This window comes from Nansenia antarctica (genome assembly GCF_963989245.1).
Source record: "Nansenia antarctica genome assembly, chromosome: 5".
Classification (NCBI taxonomy): Eukaryota; Metazoa; Chordata; class Actinopteri; order Argentiniformes; family Microstomatidae; genus Nansenia; species Nansenia antarctica.
In genome coordinates, this window is record NC_137690.1 from 53,015,151 (window position 1) to 53,035,296 (window position 20,146).

Genomic DNA, 20,146 nt, shown 5'->3' on the forward strand with positions numbered 1-20,146 from the left:
GCACAAATGTGTTACTCTGTTTCTTTTAATGGATCAAAAAGAGTCATTGTTTTATCAAGAATACACTTCAGCTGAAGGTGCATGTGTGATTTGTTTGGCTACACGCATCTTCCTTAGTATTATGTCCTGTCATGTATGTTCGTTTAGTGGCGCAGGTGTGTGTGTGTTTGTGTGTGCGTGTCAGAGGGAACGCAAGGATGAGTGCAACAGAATGATGACTCACTGACAGATGGATGATCACCCATGCCAGTCATGGGACACACCCGCCAGCCCCACGGCTGATCCTGCTGCCTCGGCCCCTTCCTGTTGGACAACTGTTGGGGTTGGTCTTAGAATTAGAATGAGTAGAGAGGCTGTGACACAGAAAAACAACAACCCTGTAGAATTTAAGAGTCTTTGGTGTACTTGCCTGAGGGAACTGGTCTCTGTTCTACTCAGGCTGCGTTCGTAAATTCGCTCTGAGCGCGCCAGAGAGCACACTGGGTTCAACATCATAAAGGGACCAAGTAATTTGATTGGACAAGAGGTATTCCATGAGTGCTGATCAGATTTCCAGAGCGAATTTACAAACGCAGCCACATTCTATGGGGGATTGGCAGCCCTCTGTGTCACAGCTGAGGGAGTCAGGTTGTACAGGGCAGTAAAGACCATTAGTACCGAACACTGTTTTAACATGTCTCATCCCAGATCTGTTTATCGCCTGTTTACCCCTATTACTAATGCTGCCAATGTTTGGCATGACTAAATCAGCAGGTGTTGGCTAACTGCCCAAACAGTTCCTTACTGACCAGTTGGCAGAGCATGGCTAAGGCTATGGGTTCGATTCCCACTGGGACCATATATACTATAAATGTATGCTCTCACTGAACTGTAAAGTCACTTTGAAAAAAAGCGTCTTAAAACTAACACATATTACATCTAGTGTGTGACCAGGCTAGTAATGACTTACTTTTCCTATCGGCTATGGTGAGGGCACAAGGAGTTTGGGGTTTCTAAGATACAATGTCTAGACCTACATAGAGATTCGTGACCGTTTCCCCCCAGAGTGTCCTGGCACTCTGAAACTCTAAATAAATCACACCTGTTTCTCAAGGAGCTACCAAAGACGTGGCAGTAAAGTGCCAGGAAGGAAGAAAACAAAAAACAAGGATTCACAGGCAGGATATTTAAAGACAAAACACCTCCCCTTAACTCTGCCAGAGGCCTAAGCTGACACTGACGGTGCTATAAGCCTTTGGCAAGGAGGTCATAAGTTTAATTCTACACAAATCATACATATATACACTTTTATACATTTAACCTCATACAAAAAGAGAACGTACTGTACAGGCTAGAGAGGAAGACGCCCAGCTAGTCGCATCTTCTCATAATAAATACCGCTGTAAACGTGTTGCTGCTGTGTGGCATTATGGGATGCCATCGTCATGACTGTCTGTGTGCTTCATCTCAATAGACCACAGGCCTGATCCTAACACACGTAAAAAGGCAGTTTGTGTTGTGTGTGGAGTATGTCTTGGTGTGTGTGTGTGTGTGTGTGTGTGTGTTAAGAGGAAGAACATCTGAGAAAACATGTCAAGTCAATGAGCAATACATTACTATGGAAGCATAAGAAACCCCCTCCCCTCCCCACCCCATCTCCCTCTTTCCAAAACCATTGCATAAACGGAACAGAAATAGATATATCTATCTATATATTGAGAGAGAGAGAGAGAGAGAGAGAGAGAGAGAGAGAGAGAGAGAGAGAGAGAGAGAGAGAGAGAGAGAGAGAGAGAGAGAGAGAGAGAGAGAGGCCTATAAACGATAAGTGTGGAGTGTAAATCACTGAGAGACGTACCACCCCATTGGCTATTTTCAGGCCAGATGACCGGCGCAGGCATGAGGAGTTTCCATATAAGGAGTGCCCTGTAAGTGGAACTGAGCACCTGCTACTGCTACTCTTCCTCAAGCCAAGAGTCTCTCCACCGATCCCAGATTACAATCACGACTCAATTAATTTAACAGTGAGAGTGCTCTCTCTGTAGCAGGGCTCCAGTTTCATAGAACGTTCAGGTCTTCTCCTTTGCATGTGGTTCACTGGACCTCAGCAGGGGTGACGGTTAGGGTTCAGAACTCCTCTTTCCTGGCCATTGCCCTCCTGTTGGAAGACATGGAGAGAGGACTAAAAGAACTTTCGTGTGTCTGATATTGATCTGACTTAAGAGTTGCCAGCCCAAGCCTTTCTCCAGTGGAGTGTGGAAGGGAGGGAGAGAGGGGGGGAGGGGTCCATGCTACGATGATGCGCTACAAAAGCATTTCAGAGAGCCAAGAGATCCATCATCCACTCAACTGTTCCACCTTCGGTTGCGCCACATCTTTCTCTTCCAGCTTCAAAAAGCATATTTGTTTCTGTCAGTAAGTCTATGGAACCCCGGGTCACCGGCTGATGTCGCGGTTGCCCTCCCAGCTCTTCCCCCCCGCCGAGTTGCCCATGCCCCCCGCCTCGAAGAAGGGGTGTCTGAGGGAGTCTGCCAGCAGCAGCCGCTTGGAGGGCTCGTACTCCAGCATGTTCTCTATCAGGTCAAACAGCTGGTGGTGCTCCTCCGCCTCTGACAACAGATACCTCTGAGAGAGAGAGAGGAAGGGGAGAAAAAGAGAGAGAAAGAGACATGAAGGTGTGTCAGACATGAGCCCCTTTCACACAGTTCCCTGTAAATTCCATGGAATGCCATCCTGTGTCAACTCGGCATTTTCACCGTTCACACGAGCGAACTACAAGTAGATTGCTGTGTTGCTCCCTTTCACACATGTCGGCATTGCCGGGTTGCACGATCTACTTGAATCATGCATTCAACTGGATGCAGAACTGGGACGAGACAGGCGCGTGAGACTGCCATATACCATATATATGGCTTTCACACCGGCAAAGAACCGTGCCGGTTCGCGTTCGCGTTTGGGAACCTCCGAACGTTGGCGCTGTCTGACAGCGGAGGTTTCCGAACGCGAACGCGAACCGGCACGGTTCTTTGCCGGTGTGAAAGCCCTAATATATATATCTGCCATGTATCATACCTCCATTTTATATTGAAAAATATGATAAATACATCTAAAACGGAGGTATGATATGGCAGTCTCACACGCCTGTCTCGTTCCAACGAGTCAACCGTATTATGCTTACCATCACCAAGTTCGCTCGCCAACTAAAGCACTACCGTTGATATAAACATACTATACTAGTCCACAGTACGGGAGAACTTGGTGATAGTAAGCATAATACGACTCAACTCAAATTAGGCATATAGCTATGTGCTCTGCGCTGCGGGCTCTCCCTGCCGACTGGTGTGGGTGCACTGCTCCGTAATGCGTCTATATCACAAAATGTACATTTGATAAGTAAGAATGCTAGCTAAGTAAGTAATCTAGCTAACTATGATTGGAAACGAAGTACTATCCAGTTAGAATTATAGAAGATCTAGTTGTGTTTTCCTGCTGGTCTCGCTGCCTGGGTTTGAACAGTCTTTGGGATCAACTACAACGTCTCCAGTACATTAGAACTTTGCATCCTTTGAAAAATGTGGCGGGATGTAAGGATCTTGTAACTTCGCAAACAATAGCCGCATTGAAACAGTTTAGTTTATGTTCAACTGGAAAAGGTAGTGAGCACAGATTTTTTCGTGTTTTGACTTTGCTGGGAGTTCGTTAAAAATGCCTTTCCACCAAATAACCGTGGAGCCGCGGTGTGTGAGCAGGCTGCCCAGGAGGATCACACGCCTGGGGAACACGCCGGGGGATGACAGGGGTTTCATCATGGTGGATGGTCTCAAACTTCAGAAGCCTGTTATATTTATCTGCATTGGATGAGGTTTGCTGTCATACAATGATCAATCAATGTAGAATTATATTGATCACTACTTTGGCTGATGTGACGTGGGTTAACTAGTCAACTCCCAAACATCAGCGGAGCGAACCAAAAGTACCAAGTGAGAAACTACTCGCTGTGATTGGTTAACTTGTTACATGTGAAACACGTAACCCTTTACGTGCCGGACCAGGGAATGTTCAGGTTTCTGTTCACACATACGGAGACCCGGTACATTACCGGGAATTATACATGGTCTCAACCCGGTTAATTGCCTGGTCGTATTTCCCTGGTCAGTCGCGTTCACACATAAGCCGACAGGGGAAATTGCATGGAATCTACTGGGAAGGCTCGTATGTGTGAAACGGGTTATGGAGAGGCAGAGATAGCAGTGGGGCTAAAGGATAATAGACAACCTGATGATCGACTTTTCTTTTCTTTCCCTTGCCCTCTATTTATGTAACCAATGTCATTCCTCTCCCCCTTTCTCTCACCCGCAGGGGTTTGCAGTTCTCCCTCACGTATCTCCCAGCGGACGAACTCTCGTCCCAGTCCAAACGGCCACGATAAAAATACTTCTGCTTCCTGAATGATGGAGAAAAAAATGTGTGTGTGAGCGATAGATATTGCGAGAGACATTGATATTGAGTGTAGAAGTGTGGTATGCATAAACAAGAACATTGTGTTAGTATGTAGAAACTAGGCTTTTTTATATGGCTGTCTGGTGCATAGGAGTGTGCACACACTCCAGTGGAACCTGTGTGTGTGTGTGTGTGTGTGTGTCTTCTTCTGACCGTGTCTTGCGAGTCATCCTGGAGGGCACAGGTCCCAGTATTCTCTCCATCATGGCCAGATGCTCTCTGTTGTCATGGGTCTGAGAAAGAAGAAGAGGAGCGGTATGAGGAATTGGCAGCATTATTTTTCCAGGGTTTCTGCAGGTTTCAGCAAGTTCAATTTAAGGCTTTTTAAGACCTTTTTTATGCCACTTTAAATGGAATTTAAGACCGAAAAAATATATATATGCGATGGTTAGGGGATTCCACTGTACTACAATACAAGCATAGCATGTCAATCAATGAGACTCATTCAAGTTTACTTGTTTTGTTTATTGAACATAAAAGCTCTGGTTCAATAACTTAATTAAATTAAAAGTGCAATTAGTTGGTCGGAAACATCTAACAAAAAAACCCCATCTACTTAACACACTCACGGCATGAGCCTCAATTCTGTGGCCTTACTCTCCAGTTCTGCCTCTATTTTTTTCAAATCACACATTTTTTCTTTGTATCTCTTCCTGAGGACGTTAGACTTTGTGATGAGCTGAGCCATCAAGGTGCCGGACTTCCCCTCAGCTTGCTCAGCAAACTTGTCTGCATCCTTCTCCAGAGAATCAGATACCTCTAGAAGAGTTTGCTTCTTCCTTTTCAGCTCGATGATGTGCTCTTCTGCTGCTTTTCTTTTCTGCCCTTGTGCAGCGCTTTGCCTCTTCCTCTTCTCCATGTCTAGGTGTTCTCTGTACTTTGACCTTGCTGATCCCACCGAAGTTAGCAGCTCCTTGGTGAGAGGGACATTGGCAACCCCCCCACAAACTGCAACATAGTCACAGACCAGTCTCTGGGCAATGACAGTGTCCTCCTGAATGTTAACGGTCTCCACCTCCTTGTTAATGGAGAAGCCTCTCTCGACTGTCGCCTGCCCATGGGATAGGAGAAGAAGCTTCTGACAGAAACCCCAGAGCTCAGGGTAGGGTTGGCTGAGGTAGCCATGCAGGAACACGTCAAGCCTGGTTTCCATGGGCCGGAAGGACAGGAAGTGCTCGTTTTTAGCCTCAACAGACAGGAAGTTCCCAAACTGTTGGATAATCACATCACCTATAACAAAACAGATGAAAGGAAATATGTGAAATATTATTTACATGATTAATCCTGATTAGCAGACAGGCTTATGTCCAATTGTCCATTGGCTAATAATCAGGGACAACATTTCCAGCTTTTCTATTAACTATTCATACCAGCAGAGACACCTCCAGACAACTGCTTGTCTTGCAGTAACTTCTGCACTAGACTTTTCATTCTTCCCTGGCACCAGTCTGGGTCGGCGTACATGACTGTGGGGTCCAGACATGCCATCTGTCTCACGATGGGGTACTTCAGGGGGCTCCTGTCCTGGACTTTCTTTAGGATATTTGACATACCCGTCATGCAGTCCTTCCTAAACTCTAGGGCAGTGAGCTCCCCTACGGTGCCCTTTCTCTGGAGGTCCTGACAGATGGGTAATGTGTTTTAAATACAACTGAATGGCCTAACACAGTATTCTCTCCTGCCTGTATATGGACCATCATTTGATATAAAGTTAAGTAATACATCTAAATTACCTTGAGGGCTGCCTCAGCACCCAGGCCTATGTCGGCTTCCTTCGGGTTGACCCAGCTCTTCTGATCAGCGACATCCAGCCTGACCAGCTGCAGTGGAGTGATGTCATTGAGATGCTCCCTCTTGACGAAACGCCTCAGCACACTCTGAAAGGGTAACAAGAAAATGCATGATGATTGTAAAGCAAGTACCTTTGATAACCACATTAACCATGAAATGCATTTCTATATAGTTATTTAAAATAATATCATATCACATATGCAATATATCAATAACAGTATGATAAGTAACCTTTACTTAGCCAAAACATAATCTTTCAGTAATTTTATGTATTGACTAAGGACGAGTTTAATTAATCAAGCCACCCAGTAGCATCTGCCATTTCTCCCTGCTCACACACACATTCAGCATGCCCACACACACTCAACTTGTTTTGCTTTTGTTGTTGATTGTTCATTATTAATTTGATTACCTTGGACAAGTCAGCCAAATCTTTGCCAAGGAATGGCATGACTGGTGTGTCAGTCTGGTACTTTGTGAGAAAGGGAGTGAATGTCCTTGAGATGGCCATGAAGAACTGTAGCTTGGGCAAGATGAGCGGATCTCGCTGGGCTGCTTCGATGGTGTCAAATGACGCTGTCCCAGGGTTTGGCAACTTTTTTGTCTTCACTGCATCCACATACTTCACCAGTGATGGCCATACCTTTAATTCCACCATGTGTATGTATTATTTTATCATGCATGTCTATTTTATCATACATTGTGCAGCACCTTGTAACTTTGTTTAGAAAGGTGCTATATAAATCAAGATTTTAATTACCTCTATAGCCCTCTCCACAACTGGCAGGTTCTCAATCCACCGATGGCCACAGAATGGTAATGGGAAGACTGAGGATTTGGTGAGGGCAATGAAGTCATCCCTCCTCGCTGGTGTATTGTGGAAAACAAAGTGCATTGCTCTCAACACCTTGGTGGGAGAGAGGAGAATGCTGAATTAGCCATCATCTCTCATGGGGAATGACACAAAGTGTGTAAGGGAGCAATACTGCAGGTCCTTCCTCACTGCCCTATCAGACTGCTCAACCAGCAGCGCTCCCCAGTAGACCACACACACACAGACACATACCAGAACTAAACTGACAGAATGACTGAACTGTACACATAATGTGTGCAGACACTTTTGATTGCATAAACCCTTAGAAAAAGAACTTAGGAGTTAATAGTATGAAACATCTGTAAATTCATGCTCTCTTTAAATCCTGTCAAGTGTCCACTTGCTGTAATATTCCAATTTGCCTTGTGGGACAAATGAAAGATTACTTCTCATAGTTATAATCATCTTACCTTCTCCAGTTGCCACATGGAGAATCCACACTTGAATGCGTTGTGTAGGGTATGGAGCCCACAGCTACCCACAACAACCAGCTGGGCACCACCATACTGCTCAGCATGCTCTTGCTGTAGAAGCTCCAGAAACTTCCAGTTAACATTGGGTCCATCCATGGAGATGGACACCATGTTCCTCAGGTTCAGTCTCTCCACACACTCCTGAGAATGACATGAATATGATGAGAATAATAACAATAATAATAAATGATGATGATAATGATGATTATAATAACAATAATAATAGCATGATTGCCAATGGTTCAATGTACTTTAACATTCTGTCTGCACACATCCTCAGTTAACAAACTATAACTCATCCATCTACTCCCTCTCCCTACGCCCTTAGATACTCTCTCCCCACCATCCCCCCGCCCGCTCCCGCGTCCCCTCTCCCTCTCTGTGGCTCTCTATAACGTGGAAATGACTAGACTACACCGCATCATTCCCTATGGTACGCCTACTATTATACTGAATCTACATGACATTGCCAGTATCTGCCAAAATTAATGTAAAGCTAATACTTTGTCATTGACAAAATGCACTTACCTTGAAGTGTTGCAGTAAATCTTGAGCTTTAGCGTGTCCCATGAACTGCGAGCCCAGGTAACGCGACTCCACTTGATCGCCGACCCAATACCGCACGTGCACGTCGAGTTGCTTGTTTTTTGTGGCATGATTCAAACTCTCGTCAAACATTAGAACAAAAACTGACTCGTTCACATTCGCGATCAGCTCGTTTCTGACGTAAGGAGCTAATCCGAAACGTATTATGTATGACGCCTTGTCCTTTCCACAAGCAAATGTAGTGGCGATTTGGGAGTCGGGAAACATAATCCGAAAGATATCTCCAATCCCCTCGTTGGAGGAGTAGGACTGGTGCTTTACCACTGTATTGAGAACCCACACAATCTCCGATTTCAGTGTAGGTGTTCCACCAAACGTTGCTCTGAGATCGCTAGCAGTGCTGCTAGCAGCGGCAGCCGTTGTCTGGGGCGCTGAGCCCGGGGCAGACACGCAGAACTCAGAGATTCCTGGCGTCTGCTGTTGGCCCTTAGCAGCCGTTTTATGCCTCTCGCTTTGCAGGTGGCTCTCAACCGCCTTAATGCCCATGGTGCCGAGTTTGAATGTTTTCCTACACACAGTGCATCTTGCTTCTTCTGGGTAGCCGGTGGACTTAAGCCAATCGCAAAATCTTCTGTCGTCAAGCCACCTCTCGTTGAACTTGCACTTCCCCATCTCGCAGACTGGCTAATGCTAGGTAGCAAGCACTGCAGCTGACTATAACCAAAGGAACGCAAGGCGGAGGAGTCTGCGCGCTACTCAATGAAATTAAACGTTTGCTCAATAGAAAAATGCCGCGAGAAAAAGTAAAATTAAATAGTCCTGCCCCGACAATTTTAAGACGTTTGGGTAAAGTATTTAAGACCAGTTTAAGACATTTGTAATGAATGTAAGACATTTTAAGGCCTTAATTTTAGATACATGAATTTAAGACTTTTTAAGACTTTTTAAGGATCCGCGGAAACCCTGTTTTCACCATCCATAATTTCTTCCTTATAGTATAATATATGGCATTTAGCTCACACTTTTATCCAAAGCGACTTACATTGCAGTGAGTGCATGCATTTTTCATATATGGTCCCAGTGGGAATCGAACCCACAACCTAAGCATTGTTCTACCATGTTCTACCATGTTGCGCCATGTTCTACCAACTGAGCCACAGAGGACCGCTATTACACAAATGGCAATTGCTAACAATAATAATCATTATAACTTTTATTTGTATAGCACTTTTCCGGCAAACGTTGCAGCTCAAAGTGCTTTAATCATTATATAAATCATCATTTAATGATCTAGTAATTTAAAGGCCCTATAAAAGAGAATGCAGCCTCACCAGATCTCTTCTTCTATTGTGGTACACAGAGAAAGCCAGCATCAGAAGACCTGAGAGCTCTATTGGGCTGATATGCTAGCAAAAGGTCTTTCAGATATTCTGGTGCTGTGCCAGTGAGAGCTTTATAAAGAAGCAGAAGGATCTTGAAATCTATTCTGAACTTAACAGGAAGCCAGTGCAGAGTCTCTAAAATAGGAGTTATATGAGCTCTTCTGCTTGTTTTGGTTAAAACTCTCACTGCTGCATTTTGGACTAATTGCAGCTGGCCAGTAGCTTTCTTCGGAAGACCAGAAAGGAGACAGTCCAAACAGGTATTAACAAAAGCATGCATTAACACTTCTGCATCAGCTTGCCAGAGAAAATGTCTAACTTTTGCAATATTCCATAGATGATAAAAAGCATTTCTGGTGATAGATTTGATATGAGGCTCAAAGCTTAAGTCCGAATCTATAATCACACCTAGATTCTTAGCTTCATGTTTGTAGTTTGAAAGCAAGGTTCCCATGGTATTCGACAATTTGTCCTTTTGTGGTTTTGGTCCAATGACAAGAAATCTTTTCTTGAAAGAATGTAGCAAATTCATTACATCTAGGCGCAACCACTGAAAGGTTAATCAGACGATCAATGGTTGAAAAAAAGCACTTTGGGGTTACCTTTGTTTTCAGATGATATCAGAAAAATAGGTTTCTCTAGCCAACTTCATTGCCTTATTATATGTAAAGAGCTGTTTTTATTTTTATTTTATTTTTTAATGTAATATGTAGTTTAGACTTTCTCCATTTGCGCTCTGCTTTACGGCAGTTTCTTTACAATTGGCAGAGTTCAACATTTTTCCATGGAGCTATAATATCAAGGGTAGTTCTCAATTTGTTGTTGAAGCTCTCTACTAAGTTATCTATCAAGAGTATTTCGCGAGGTGAAGAGAGTGAATTCATGAGGCTCATTAATTTATTTGCCGATGAACATGCGGTCCACATTCTTCTGTTTCATAGCATTACCTTAAAGAAAGTACAGTAATGATCTGACACAGCAATGTCTCGAACAGAGGACACAGAAATATTCAATCCTTTTGAAATAACTAGATCTAGTGTGTGGCCTTTGCCAATGAAGATCAGTGGCAGACGTACACCACAACGGACAAGATTTAATAATAAAATCGACCACATTTGTGATAGAATTCAAAGGGTTCAGAGAGCACACAGACTCACGCTCAATTCTTCTTTCTTATTACGTAGCATATAGCTGATGAAACTGATGAGATTAGGTCACATCTGTCTGTGAGCAGAGACTTTAATGATGATCTAAAAAGGTTTAGAAGAAGGTGGTAGAAGAAGGTTTCTCCTTCTATCAGGGGCCTGAGCTAGATTACTCTTCCTGCCACGAATGGTGGGCTGATGATTCGCATGCTTAGTATTCAAATGTATTGATTGTAAGTCGCTTTGGAATAAGGCGTCTGCTAAATGCCAAAAATGTAAATGTATGTGTGAGCCCAATCTACACATATGGTGTTAGACAGCACTGCCGGCCTCTTCTGCCACAGCTCAAGGGTCAACCTCGTGCGAGGGTTAATCCCCCCACGGGATTAACGGCTGTGACTCCCTGCTGCTGCTCTGGCTCTGTGCTCTCAGTTTAGAACAGTATTTCTGTGTATATGTGTGTGTGTGTGTGGTGTGTGGTGTGTGCGCGTAATAGAGAGCACAAGCAGATACACGTGTCTGTGTTGACACAGCAGAGGATCTGCCGGCCGAGTAACCGAATCAGCCAGATATCAGTGCAGAGCTGCAGTTTTCATACCTGGAACAAGGTGAAGCCCAGGTAGTACTCAAAAAGGATGCAGCCGATGCTCCACACGTCACATGGCTGGCTCCAGCCTAACTCTGAGGGACAGAAACACAACGGTTGACGTCAACTCAAAACAAACTGAACTCATCTCAAATCAGAACACACTTTAGATTAAAACAGACAGCATGAACGAGACCATCGGAAACAACTTGTGTTGTTCTCTAGACTAAGGAAAGCACACACCTGAAATGGTAAGGTACTAAAATATTAACAGAAAACCACAACTGGCATTACAGCAGCTAAAGAATGATGTCCCATTCCCTGATGAGGTCTGAGCTGATGAGCTGGCCACTACGACACTGGTTGCGGCCTCATGTTTAGCAATTAGCTTCAATGTCAAGTGGGTGCTTCTAGAATCCCACGAGAGGAACCTGACACATGACAGCGCACGGATAAGATTACTCCTGGAGGCTTGAAAGTGTCTGATGACAATCAACTGGGTTAAATCAACTGTGTTAAACGCCTCAAGAAGCGGGCTCTGCTAATCATCTCCCCTCATGGCACGGGCAAGTGCCTCCAAAGCCTATCAGCGGTGCTTAGTGTCTGACTGTAGGGTGGGGTTGGGTTGGTAAGTCAGTGACTGTGTGCCTGATTGGAGCACAGTGAACCACCGTTCAAAAACACAAACAAAAAAAACACCCTTCAATTAGAATGTTCCTCATTCGAATTGTGGAGATGTTCCAGAATGTTCTCATGTCAAGGGTCAGAAGGCAACTGAACCTTAAGACATCCTACCTAGTGAGGCGTTTTGCGAGGCATATTGCTAAGATATGAGGTGACCAACCTAGTATGACCTCAGGGGCTCGGTAGTGGCGCGTGGACACGATGGTGCTGTGGTGCTCGTGGTCAAAAGTGGCGCTGCCGAAGTCCACCATCCGCACCGACGTGCTCTTCACTGTCCTCTCATCACGCTTCTGCAGGGAGGAAAGGGAAGCAAAGGGAAGGGAAAGGAGTATTATATATGCCATTTAGCTGACGCTTTTATCCAAAGCAACTTACATTGCAGTGAGGGCATATGCTTTTTTCAGTATGTATGGTCCCAGCGGGAATCGAACCCACAACCTAAAGCATTAGTGTCATGCTCTACCGACAGAGGACCCCAAGGTGGTGCTCAACCCTAACATACAAGCAGAGGGTGAACTGAAACAAATTAATGTAATAAACAAGAATTGATAAACTGATAAAAAGAATGTCAAGTCACTGGATATAGTTTATTACATTAATTTGTAATAAACTATAATAATATAGTACTGTAATATATATCTGTAATAAACCGTCTTGCTTGTGACTGTAAGTTAAGAGCAACCCCCCCTAAAAAGTACTTGAAACTGAAAATGCGTCCTGTTATTTTTACTGTTGCTTTAGCATGTTCAGTCATGACTAGTATGTGCACTTTAGGGGAGTAGCTGACCGCCAAATCATTTGCATTTGAGATGAGCTAGAGTGGAAAAACTGCCTCAGCATAAATAATTTACCCTAGGGGCCTTGCTCGCTCTCATCTCTCTCTGTCCCCCCACCCCACCCGCCCCCACCCCAATCTCTCTCCATAGCCACCGCATCTCTCACCTTCTCTACGTTGTAGGTCATGGTGAAGTCTGAGTTAACAAACAGGATGTTTTCAGGCTTCAGGTCAGTGTGGGTCAGCTTGGTATCATGAAGAACTGCAGAGAAAGATCTCTGTTCATTACAATCCCAACAAACAAACAAACAAACAAACAAACAAACCTCCAACCCATTCACATCAGGTAACGATGGTAAGAGAGCACTGTTTAAACCAGCGACTGAATAAAGAAAAGAAAGGCCCTTCCACATGGCATGATGCTGCTCCCTGATCTCGCTGACCTAGTTCCCTTTCTTTATTTAGCATGTTTACCTTTGTTTGGCATCTATAGCATCTAGTGGTTTACTAGATAAATGTGGACGTACAGATAACCCTCCTATGCTTCATGAACCACCGATGCCCTCATGTGGCTAAAGGTTGTGTGTGTATGTCAGAACAATGGAGGCCTTTCATTTGAACCAGTCAATATCTGGGTGAGGGAAAGGCCAGGGGGAGGGACCAAATCAACAAACAGGAATGAATGAAGGTTGTGTGTGTTTGAGCAGTAAAGGCCTGTTTTCATGTTTAAGTGAAATATCATTCTGAGTCGGACAGTAGTGAAAGTCTCTCCGGTAATGTGTGCTCTTTTTTACTACTGGCAAAACGGGCTAACAGTTAGCATTGCCCTCTCCAAAAGACTGGATTCCAATCCCTACGTAGGGATGCACCGAAATGAAAAATCTTGGCCGAAGCCGAAACCGAACTTAAGGAAACACTTGGCCGAATGCGAGTGCGTACCGTCAGTTTTTCATTTATTTTGCCAATTTTTGTACCATTGTATAAATTAAATAAACATAGCTTTTTATTCATGCTTGTATGCTTATTTATGCAAAATGATAATTATCAAAATGATGTGTTTGAAATTGTATATACTTTGTTACGTAATATTTCCTAATTTCATGAAAGATGTAAAAATGGTGACAGCGGCTGGTGAAAGGGGGAACAAGTCACCAATCAAAATGATCTGACTTATTTTGAAAACAGAAATACATTTCTTATAGTGGGGGGGGGGGGGGGGGGTAAGATAAGGAAAAGAAAAAAAAATCAGGACAGACACTTATTTTGTTTGGTGTAATAATGTGAGTTTTTCATGTGTACTGTTTTGCAATAAATAATTGATTACAAAAAAAAAACATTGTTGAAAATCAACGATTCAACAACGCTTAGCTTGCGCTTTTATTTTGAAGTCGCGAAAATGAAAAACGAAGTCAATGTCGGCTGTAATTTGCTGTAATTATATGACGACATCGACATGTTTGCTGTAATTATATGACTTGGCAGTAGGCAGTCATCACTCAATTCTCGTCTCATTCACAGAACAGCATGGGCTGCTTGCACTGTTTGATCGCGTCATCAAAAAAACTTCTCGTATTGGGTAAACAAACAACGAATGTGCTTTTTTTTTCTATTTCCGGCCAAATACATTCGGTGGCCGAACTTTCAGTGCATCCCTAACCCTAACATAGCATTTTGTCTCATTTCCATGCCAAAATCACCTCAGAGAAGTTGCACTTGCAAGGATTCAATGACATGAATACTATTTAAAATAGAAACAATTAGTCTCTATAATTTCTACGTGCAGTTTAGAGTTTCTTTGACAAGATTTTAGTGTGAAATTCTTCTGCTTCTTGGGTGAGGGGGCTGGAGGGTCTTTTATAAAAAGGACCTCAAGAGTTTACTTACACTTGACGGCCAGGCAGATCTGGTATGCCATGTGTCGGACCTGGGAGATGGAGTAGGGTAGGTAGTTGTTCTCCTTCAGGAAGTCGAAGGTGCTGAGAGCCAGCAGTTCAAAGGAGATACACATGTGGCCGTGGTAGTCGAACCAGTCATACATCTGCACACAGAGACTGGGGGAGGAGGAGGAGGTGATGAGGTACATAAAACCAAAGTGTCTGTTCAAGATATTCCGGTTCTGTGCATCTCAGAATAACTAAAGATACATTTAACCAATACATTTGGGGACGGTTTCACAGACAAGGCTTAAGCCTAAACCAGGATTAAATCATATTTGCAATGGAAAATCTCCATTAAGGATATTAGTCTAGGATTAGTGTTAATCTTGCGTCCATGAAACCAGCCCATTATCCCATACTTTGATGATCCTATTATCCACACAGAATCTGTGCATCTTAAATAAATAAAAAAACGTATTCAATAAAAACACAATGATACTGGAGAGTATAATCAGCTGTGTTGCAGGTCAGTGCTCACTTCTTGTTGTCAGGGTCCTTCTCATTGATCTTCTCCAGGACGTTGATCTCCAGACGAGCTGCCTCCTTGTATTTCTCCACATTTTTGATGATCTTCAGAGCAACACTGGCCCCTCCCCTGGGAGATGTATAACAGAACAGAGTGAGGAGTTAATGACACAAATATAAATAACACCACCACATGTGAATTGTTTACTTGAACAGTACATGGTACATGAGGGAATTAAGAGGGCCTCTTCAGGGGTCCCCTGAGACAGGACGGACTAGCTTCATCTCTTAGTCTAGTACTAGTGGGGGTGTTTTTGGGTGGTATATTATGCAGACCCCTTGTTTACTGGGAGTCAGAAATACTGAGGTAGAAAATATAGTAACCATTTTTAACCTTACATAATGAAAATTATGTACGAAATAAAAATGAAGCATACAAAAACAGCCTCAGAATTCATCTAGTCATAATCAGATGGAGCAGAGACCTAGAGGTCGTAAAAAATTGTCAAGACTAAAGACAGTACAATAAAACACGTGTGTACATTGTGTCCCCTCTCCTTCTCTATTGATTCTACAACAGTATTCACATGATCCCAGCCAGAGCACTTTATCATGTTTGAAGCAGAACAACACTGGAGGGAGGTGGGGGTTAGCCAATAGAGAATTTGCATTGGGCATCACCTGTTTAAAAGGCCCTGACTGCTACATCATTTCAACTGGCTTGGGTTTGCATTTCTACTGCCACTGGTCACCGATCCATTGTGTCACTCTCTCTTCCATAATTAATTTGATAGTAAGTAAGTAAGACAGAGTATGCAGTCAGTCCGTCAGCCTAAGTACTCCTAAGGTAAGGTAAGAGGCTTACTGGTTGGGAGGTAATCTTCCAACCAGCTGCAAATGGAGGTCTCATGTGATGAGGATACCAACAATAACAGGATCGGCTGCTCTCTAACTTCCACTCAAACCGCCACTCTAACTGCCACTCACTCAAACTGCCACTGCTAGTGAGCTACTCTTTAACTGCAGTTCTACTGGCAGTGAACAGAAAGCACTTGGTGCAAAAACACTGGACTACTTATAATATTAAACTCCTGTTAGCGTTCTAGTCTTATTACCGAACTATTGTGGTGTTAAACTGGAACAGAACGTAACAGTACATTTCTAAATGGAAGCCGTTTGAACCCAGGAGAAATATGACTCCCTCTCTCTGGGGGCTGTCAGAGATGGGGGACCATCTGTTGTTTTTGATGCTGCTAACACACACACACACACACACCTGCGATGGTCAACGCATTGCATCACCCTCCCGAAGGTGCCTTCCCCCAGTGTGCTGACAATCTCATCTGTAAAACAGACAGAGAGAGGGAGAGATAGAGAGCGGGAAAGAAGGGAAGAGAAGAATCAGACATGTGGACACAAAGTAGCAGCACACAGGCAGAGTGGTAGGCGTTCCGATGCTATAATCGCCCATCCCCCTTTTTCACGTTGTGGATATAATGGACTGCCTAAAATTCGCCAGCATTCTGAGCTTTTTAGATATACTCTAATAACTGAGGCATCCACGCCCTAACAGAAGTGGAGAACATGTTGAGTGGTTGTAGCGGTTTGCCCATAAAAGGGCAGGGGGCAACGTGGGGATGGTAATGTGTATGATTATTAATCTACCACTACGGATGTTTCTATAAAGAGATAAGGGAAAAAGGGTGGAGTCTCAAAAGTGCAACATTGTAGGTTAATGTTGGTTGAGGGGGAAGGGCTAAATAGGAGGTGTTGGCAAGAAGTTTGTGTTCAGAGAAAGATTATGGAACTATTAAAAAAATCATTCTATAAGTTCCCCATTAGTGTCACTAATAACAGTATACAGCATTGTTCTCCGAAATATTTAGACCGGCTGGAAGTGACATTACACTAAAGCGCGAGAGACGATTAAAATGTTAAAAGGAAATGCTGAATTAGAAACCAAAAATCGAGTTCCTCTGATATTAAAACATACCACAACTAGAATCAATCCTCAAAACAATAACCAGTAAATGTCATCTAAAAAAATCTTTGCAATCCCCCACCCTGCTTTTTCAGCTCGAGTGAACAGCATTCTAACCAAGGCATCATCATCATCATCATGACATCAAGCACTCCCCTGTCAGACAGTGAATGCTCTATGGTTTTATATACTCATAAGGAGAAGGGTTACGATAGAGTAGTGGCAGTGAGTACATCTCTCTTGCAGGACGTCCCCACTCCGACAGATCAGGTGCCCTTCCTCGTCGTCCCTCACAATCAGTGCCCTCGTCCGGCTGTCGCTCCGCTGTTTTCAGCCCCAGCAACCGGCATCAGCAGGTCACGACACGACCGAAGGGGGACAGGGGAGGGGTTTCAGGGGCAGCCGTAGCCACGGCGACGGGCCAGGTGGTGGACAGGCGGCACAGGTAGAGGTAGAGGAGGAGGGAGGAGGAGGGTGGTTGTAGTAGTTGTAGTTGACGTAGTGGTTGTAGTAGGTGGGTTTGGCGGTCATAGGGCGATTCGTATGACGCCACGTGAGGAAATATATAACGATAGGGATATAGTGCAAGGGTACAAGTCAAAGATCACATTTCGTCCTCTGCTTTTCTCCCCCTCTACCCTTTAACCACAGCTGCTTACAAATAAAGAAGCAACCTGCACATCCATTCATGAACGAAAAACCAGTTCATAATAAAATAACTAAATTAATGATGTTGCCTTCCTAAATGAATCAGAGTGCTACCCAAGAAAACAAATAAGAGGATGACAGGCAATCAAGCAGAAAATACGTCAAGTATTAAAAAATTAAACCAGTAGAAATACATTAAGATTAAACGAGTAGAAATACATAAACCCCACTCTTTAGTAGCCTCTGTCATTCATGTCTACTTAATGCAGAAGGAGAGTGTGTGGACGATGCTTTATCCACACTAAGTGTGTGTCCATAACAGTCAGTCTCTCTCTCTAACATCTACTTTCATGAAAGGACTGTAGGTAAATCTGGATTTAACTACAAGACAAAAACTATTCAAAAAATCCTGCCAACAAAACCAAACCAAACAAAAAGATTGTACTACTTACCAAGTCCAGGAGCTGTGGAAAAGAGAAGGTTAAAGAGAGGAAGAGAGACAGGAGGAGGACATAAGGGGAGCTAGAGAGAGAGAGAGGAAGAAAGAAAGAAGAAAGAGCGGGAGGGTTAAAAGACAAGCTCGGGTCAGGTTGTACTCACCGAGGAGGATGGGCTATAGGACCTGGTTCTACGCCGCCTTCGTTTGTGCTTACGCCTGCTGCCCTTCCTTCGGTACGACTCCTCCCGCTCCCTGTCGCGGCCGCGCTGGTAGTCGTACATGCTGGGGGAGAACTCCCGTGTGGCGTAGTAACCATCGGCTGCTGCAGCTGCTCCGGGTTCTCTCTCCCGCTCACGCTCTCGGCTGTTGTGCTCCAGGCGTCGGTAGCCATCGCAGAAGCGTTGGTCGTATGGCCTGCGGTCTGCAGAGCGATTGTCATAGCTGCAGCAGAGAGGACAAACGGGTTTATTTATTTTATTTATTTCTCATGTGGTGTCACCCGTCCCGTCCTGTTAGCTCCATTCAATAAATAAAAGTACTAGTGTTGCACCATTGACAACTACTTCAATATCATTCTTAACACACCGTAAATAATGACCATCAAATAGAGCAAGATAACAATCTGTAGGACAGCCCATAGGCTCAATCTGGTCAGTGTGCAGGTACACTATACACACAAACATGCATACACACCTCCTGGAGCGTGCATAGCTTCCCTCCCGTCGGTGTCCTCGCCCTTCTCTGTCTCTCTCCCGGTCACTGCTGGAGGAGAAGGAAGGCGATCGGCGGTGCCGCTGCTTCCGTCCTCGGTCTCTGTCCCGGTAGCGGTCTTGGTAGCTGCTTCTGCTCGCCCTCTCCGAGGACGGGAACCGTCTTGTGTTAGGCATCTGTGACAAGACATTTTGATATCGGGCCTTTATCATTGCAGCTGGTGTGTGGAGTGGATTGCACTTAGTAGGGGGAGGCAGCTGCTTGTTTTAAAGGGAAAGAAACAAACCTAAGTGAGAAACAGGTGGTTAGGTCTAAAATTAAATGCAGCCAAGTGTCGTGTCAACATTGAAAGCGTCGTGCAACTTCTCGTGTAGTCCTACATTGAGCTGATCAAATATCAGAGTCGTGGCTATGTTGGCCCTCTAGTAGTACCCCAATCCTTACAACAATTTAGGAGGGCCTGCAGGTATTGAACACTTAGGGGTGAGCCAGATAAGTAAGAGGTTGTGGACGATTAGATGGTTTCAAATCAACTATCTAGATTCTAGCCCATTTGACGAGCTACCTGCCTCTTGACGTAGCCTACTTAAAGCGACTGACAGCTAAGCAGGTAAATAACAGGCCAGCTGACAGCTAGCAGGAACCACCAGTTCGATGTAACAAACGACCCAGCGAGCTAAACTCTGTAGTACTGACTGTTAGCCTGCTACTAGCCGACGAGTGTTCTGAAAAGCAACCATTTCACACACACTGCCGTTGTTGACAGCATAATATTAGAGTTGTGGGTTTCAATATTATCGCTATGCTATCTCGCTATATTGTAGCCAACTACATATACAATACTACAGTACGCAGTATGATGCTGGCCAGCTAACTTGACCGCCATTTTAGCTAGCTAACCTCAGCTGTTAGATTAGGCTAACTCGCTATAATAACATTATTATGCTTTAATTTGTCACTGAACTGCCGTTGTAAATTCATGTATCGGTGCATTTGAATGTCCGTTACCGTTTTAGCAGCGAGGCCCGTGCGCTTATCCCACAGAAAATCCGTGTTTGCGCTTCAATTCCTCGTTTCCTCTCCTCGCAGGCCAGATGTGAGTGGTGTCTGCTCTGTGCTTGGCTTGGCTCTGCTCCTCCCCCAGCAGACGGGCTCCCCGCTAGTAAACAACCAGTCCGCTCTAGAAGTGGGTTCAGAACGGTTCCTACCTACACGAGTTACCTTGACAAAGTT

At 44.3% G+C, this 20,146-nt stretch overlaps 2 protein-coding genes across 3 annotated transcripts; both read right to left on the reverse strand.

Moving 5' to 3' along the window:
- Positions 1 to 1,658: 1,658 nt before the first annotated feature.
- On the reverse strand, positions 1,659 to 20,027 carry clk2a (CDC-like kinase 2a). 2 transcript variants are annotated; one of them, XM_080530486.1, is made up of 13 exons: positions 19,922 to 20,027; positions 18,896 to 19,089; positions 18,364 to 18,643; positions 17,349 to 17,439; positions 16,411 to 16,477; positions 15,148 to 15,264; positions 14,617 to 14,783; positions 12,900 to 12,994; positions 12,118 to 12,247; positions 11,286 to 11,368; positions 4,630 to 4,709; positions 4,330 to 4,420; positions 1,659 to 2,601 (listed from the first exon to the last, which is right to left on the reverse strand). In XM_080530486.1, the coding sequence occupies exons 2-13, from the start codon at positions 19,087 to 19,089 to the stop codon at positions 2,413 to 2,415; spliced, it is 1,584 nt and encodes a 527-aa protein (XP_080386612.1). In that variant the 5' UTR covers positions 19,922 to 20,027; the 3' UTR covers positions 1,659 to 2,412. The 2 variants fall into 2 exon arrangements, with proteins under 2 accessions (XP_080386612.1, XP_080386613.1); XM_080530487.1 differs by lacking the exons at positions 17,349 to 17,439; positions 18,896 to 19,089; positions 19,922 to 20,027 and having other exon boundaries at positions 18,364 to 18,390.
- LOC308157591 (uncharacterized protein) lies at positions 5,350 to 7,913 on the reverse strand. Its single transcript, XM_080531179.1, has 5 exons — positions 7,552 to 7,913; positions 7,028 to 7,174; positions 6,680 to 6,910; positions 6,210 to 6,353; positions 5,350 to 5,706 (listed from the first exon to the last, which is right to left on the reverse strand). Exons 1-5 carry the CDS (start codon positions 7,723 to 7,725, stop codon positions 5,698 to 5,700), a joined length of 705 nt encoding a protein of 234 aa, XP_080387305.1. The 5' UTR covers positions 7,726 to 7,913; the 3' UTR covers positions 5,350 to 5,697.
- Positions 20,028 to 20,146: the final 119 nt, after the last annotated feature.

Bases quoted from the DNA above. Each gene is read 5' to 3' on its own strand.
- LOC308157591 (XM_080531179.1), bottom strand. From the start codon at position 7,725: ATGGTGTCCATCTCCATGGATGGACCCAATGTTAACTGGAAGTTTCTG. The intron at 7,175-7,551 runs GTAAGATGATTA...TCTCCCACCAAG, and splicing joins CCATGTGGCAACTGGAGAAG to GTGTTGAGAGCAATGCACTT. The intron at 6,911-7,027 runs GTAATTAAAATC...GTGGAATTAAAG, and splicing joins TTGTGGAGAGGGCTATAGAG to GTATGGCCATCACTGGTGAA.
- clk2a (XM_080530486.1), bottom strand. From the start codon at position 19,089: ATGCCTAACACAAGACGGTTCCCGTCCTCGGAGAGGGCGAGCAGAAGC. The intron at 15,265-16,410 runs GTGTGTGTGTGT...TACATCTCCCAG, and splicing joins CAATGCGTTGACCATCGCAG to GGGAGGGGCCAGTGTTGCTC. The intron at 4,710-11,285 runs GTATGAAAACTG...CTTCTTTCTCAG, and splicing joins TGGGCTTCACCTTGTTCCAG to ACCCATGACAACAGAGAGCA.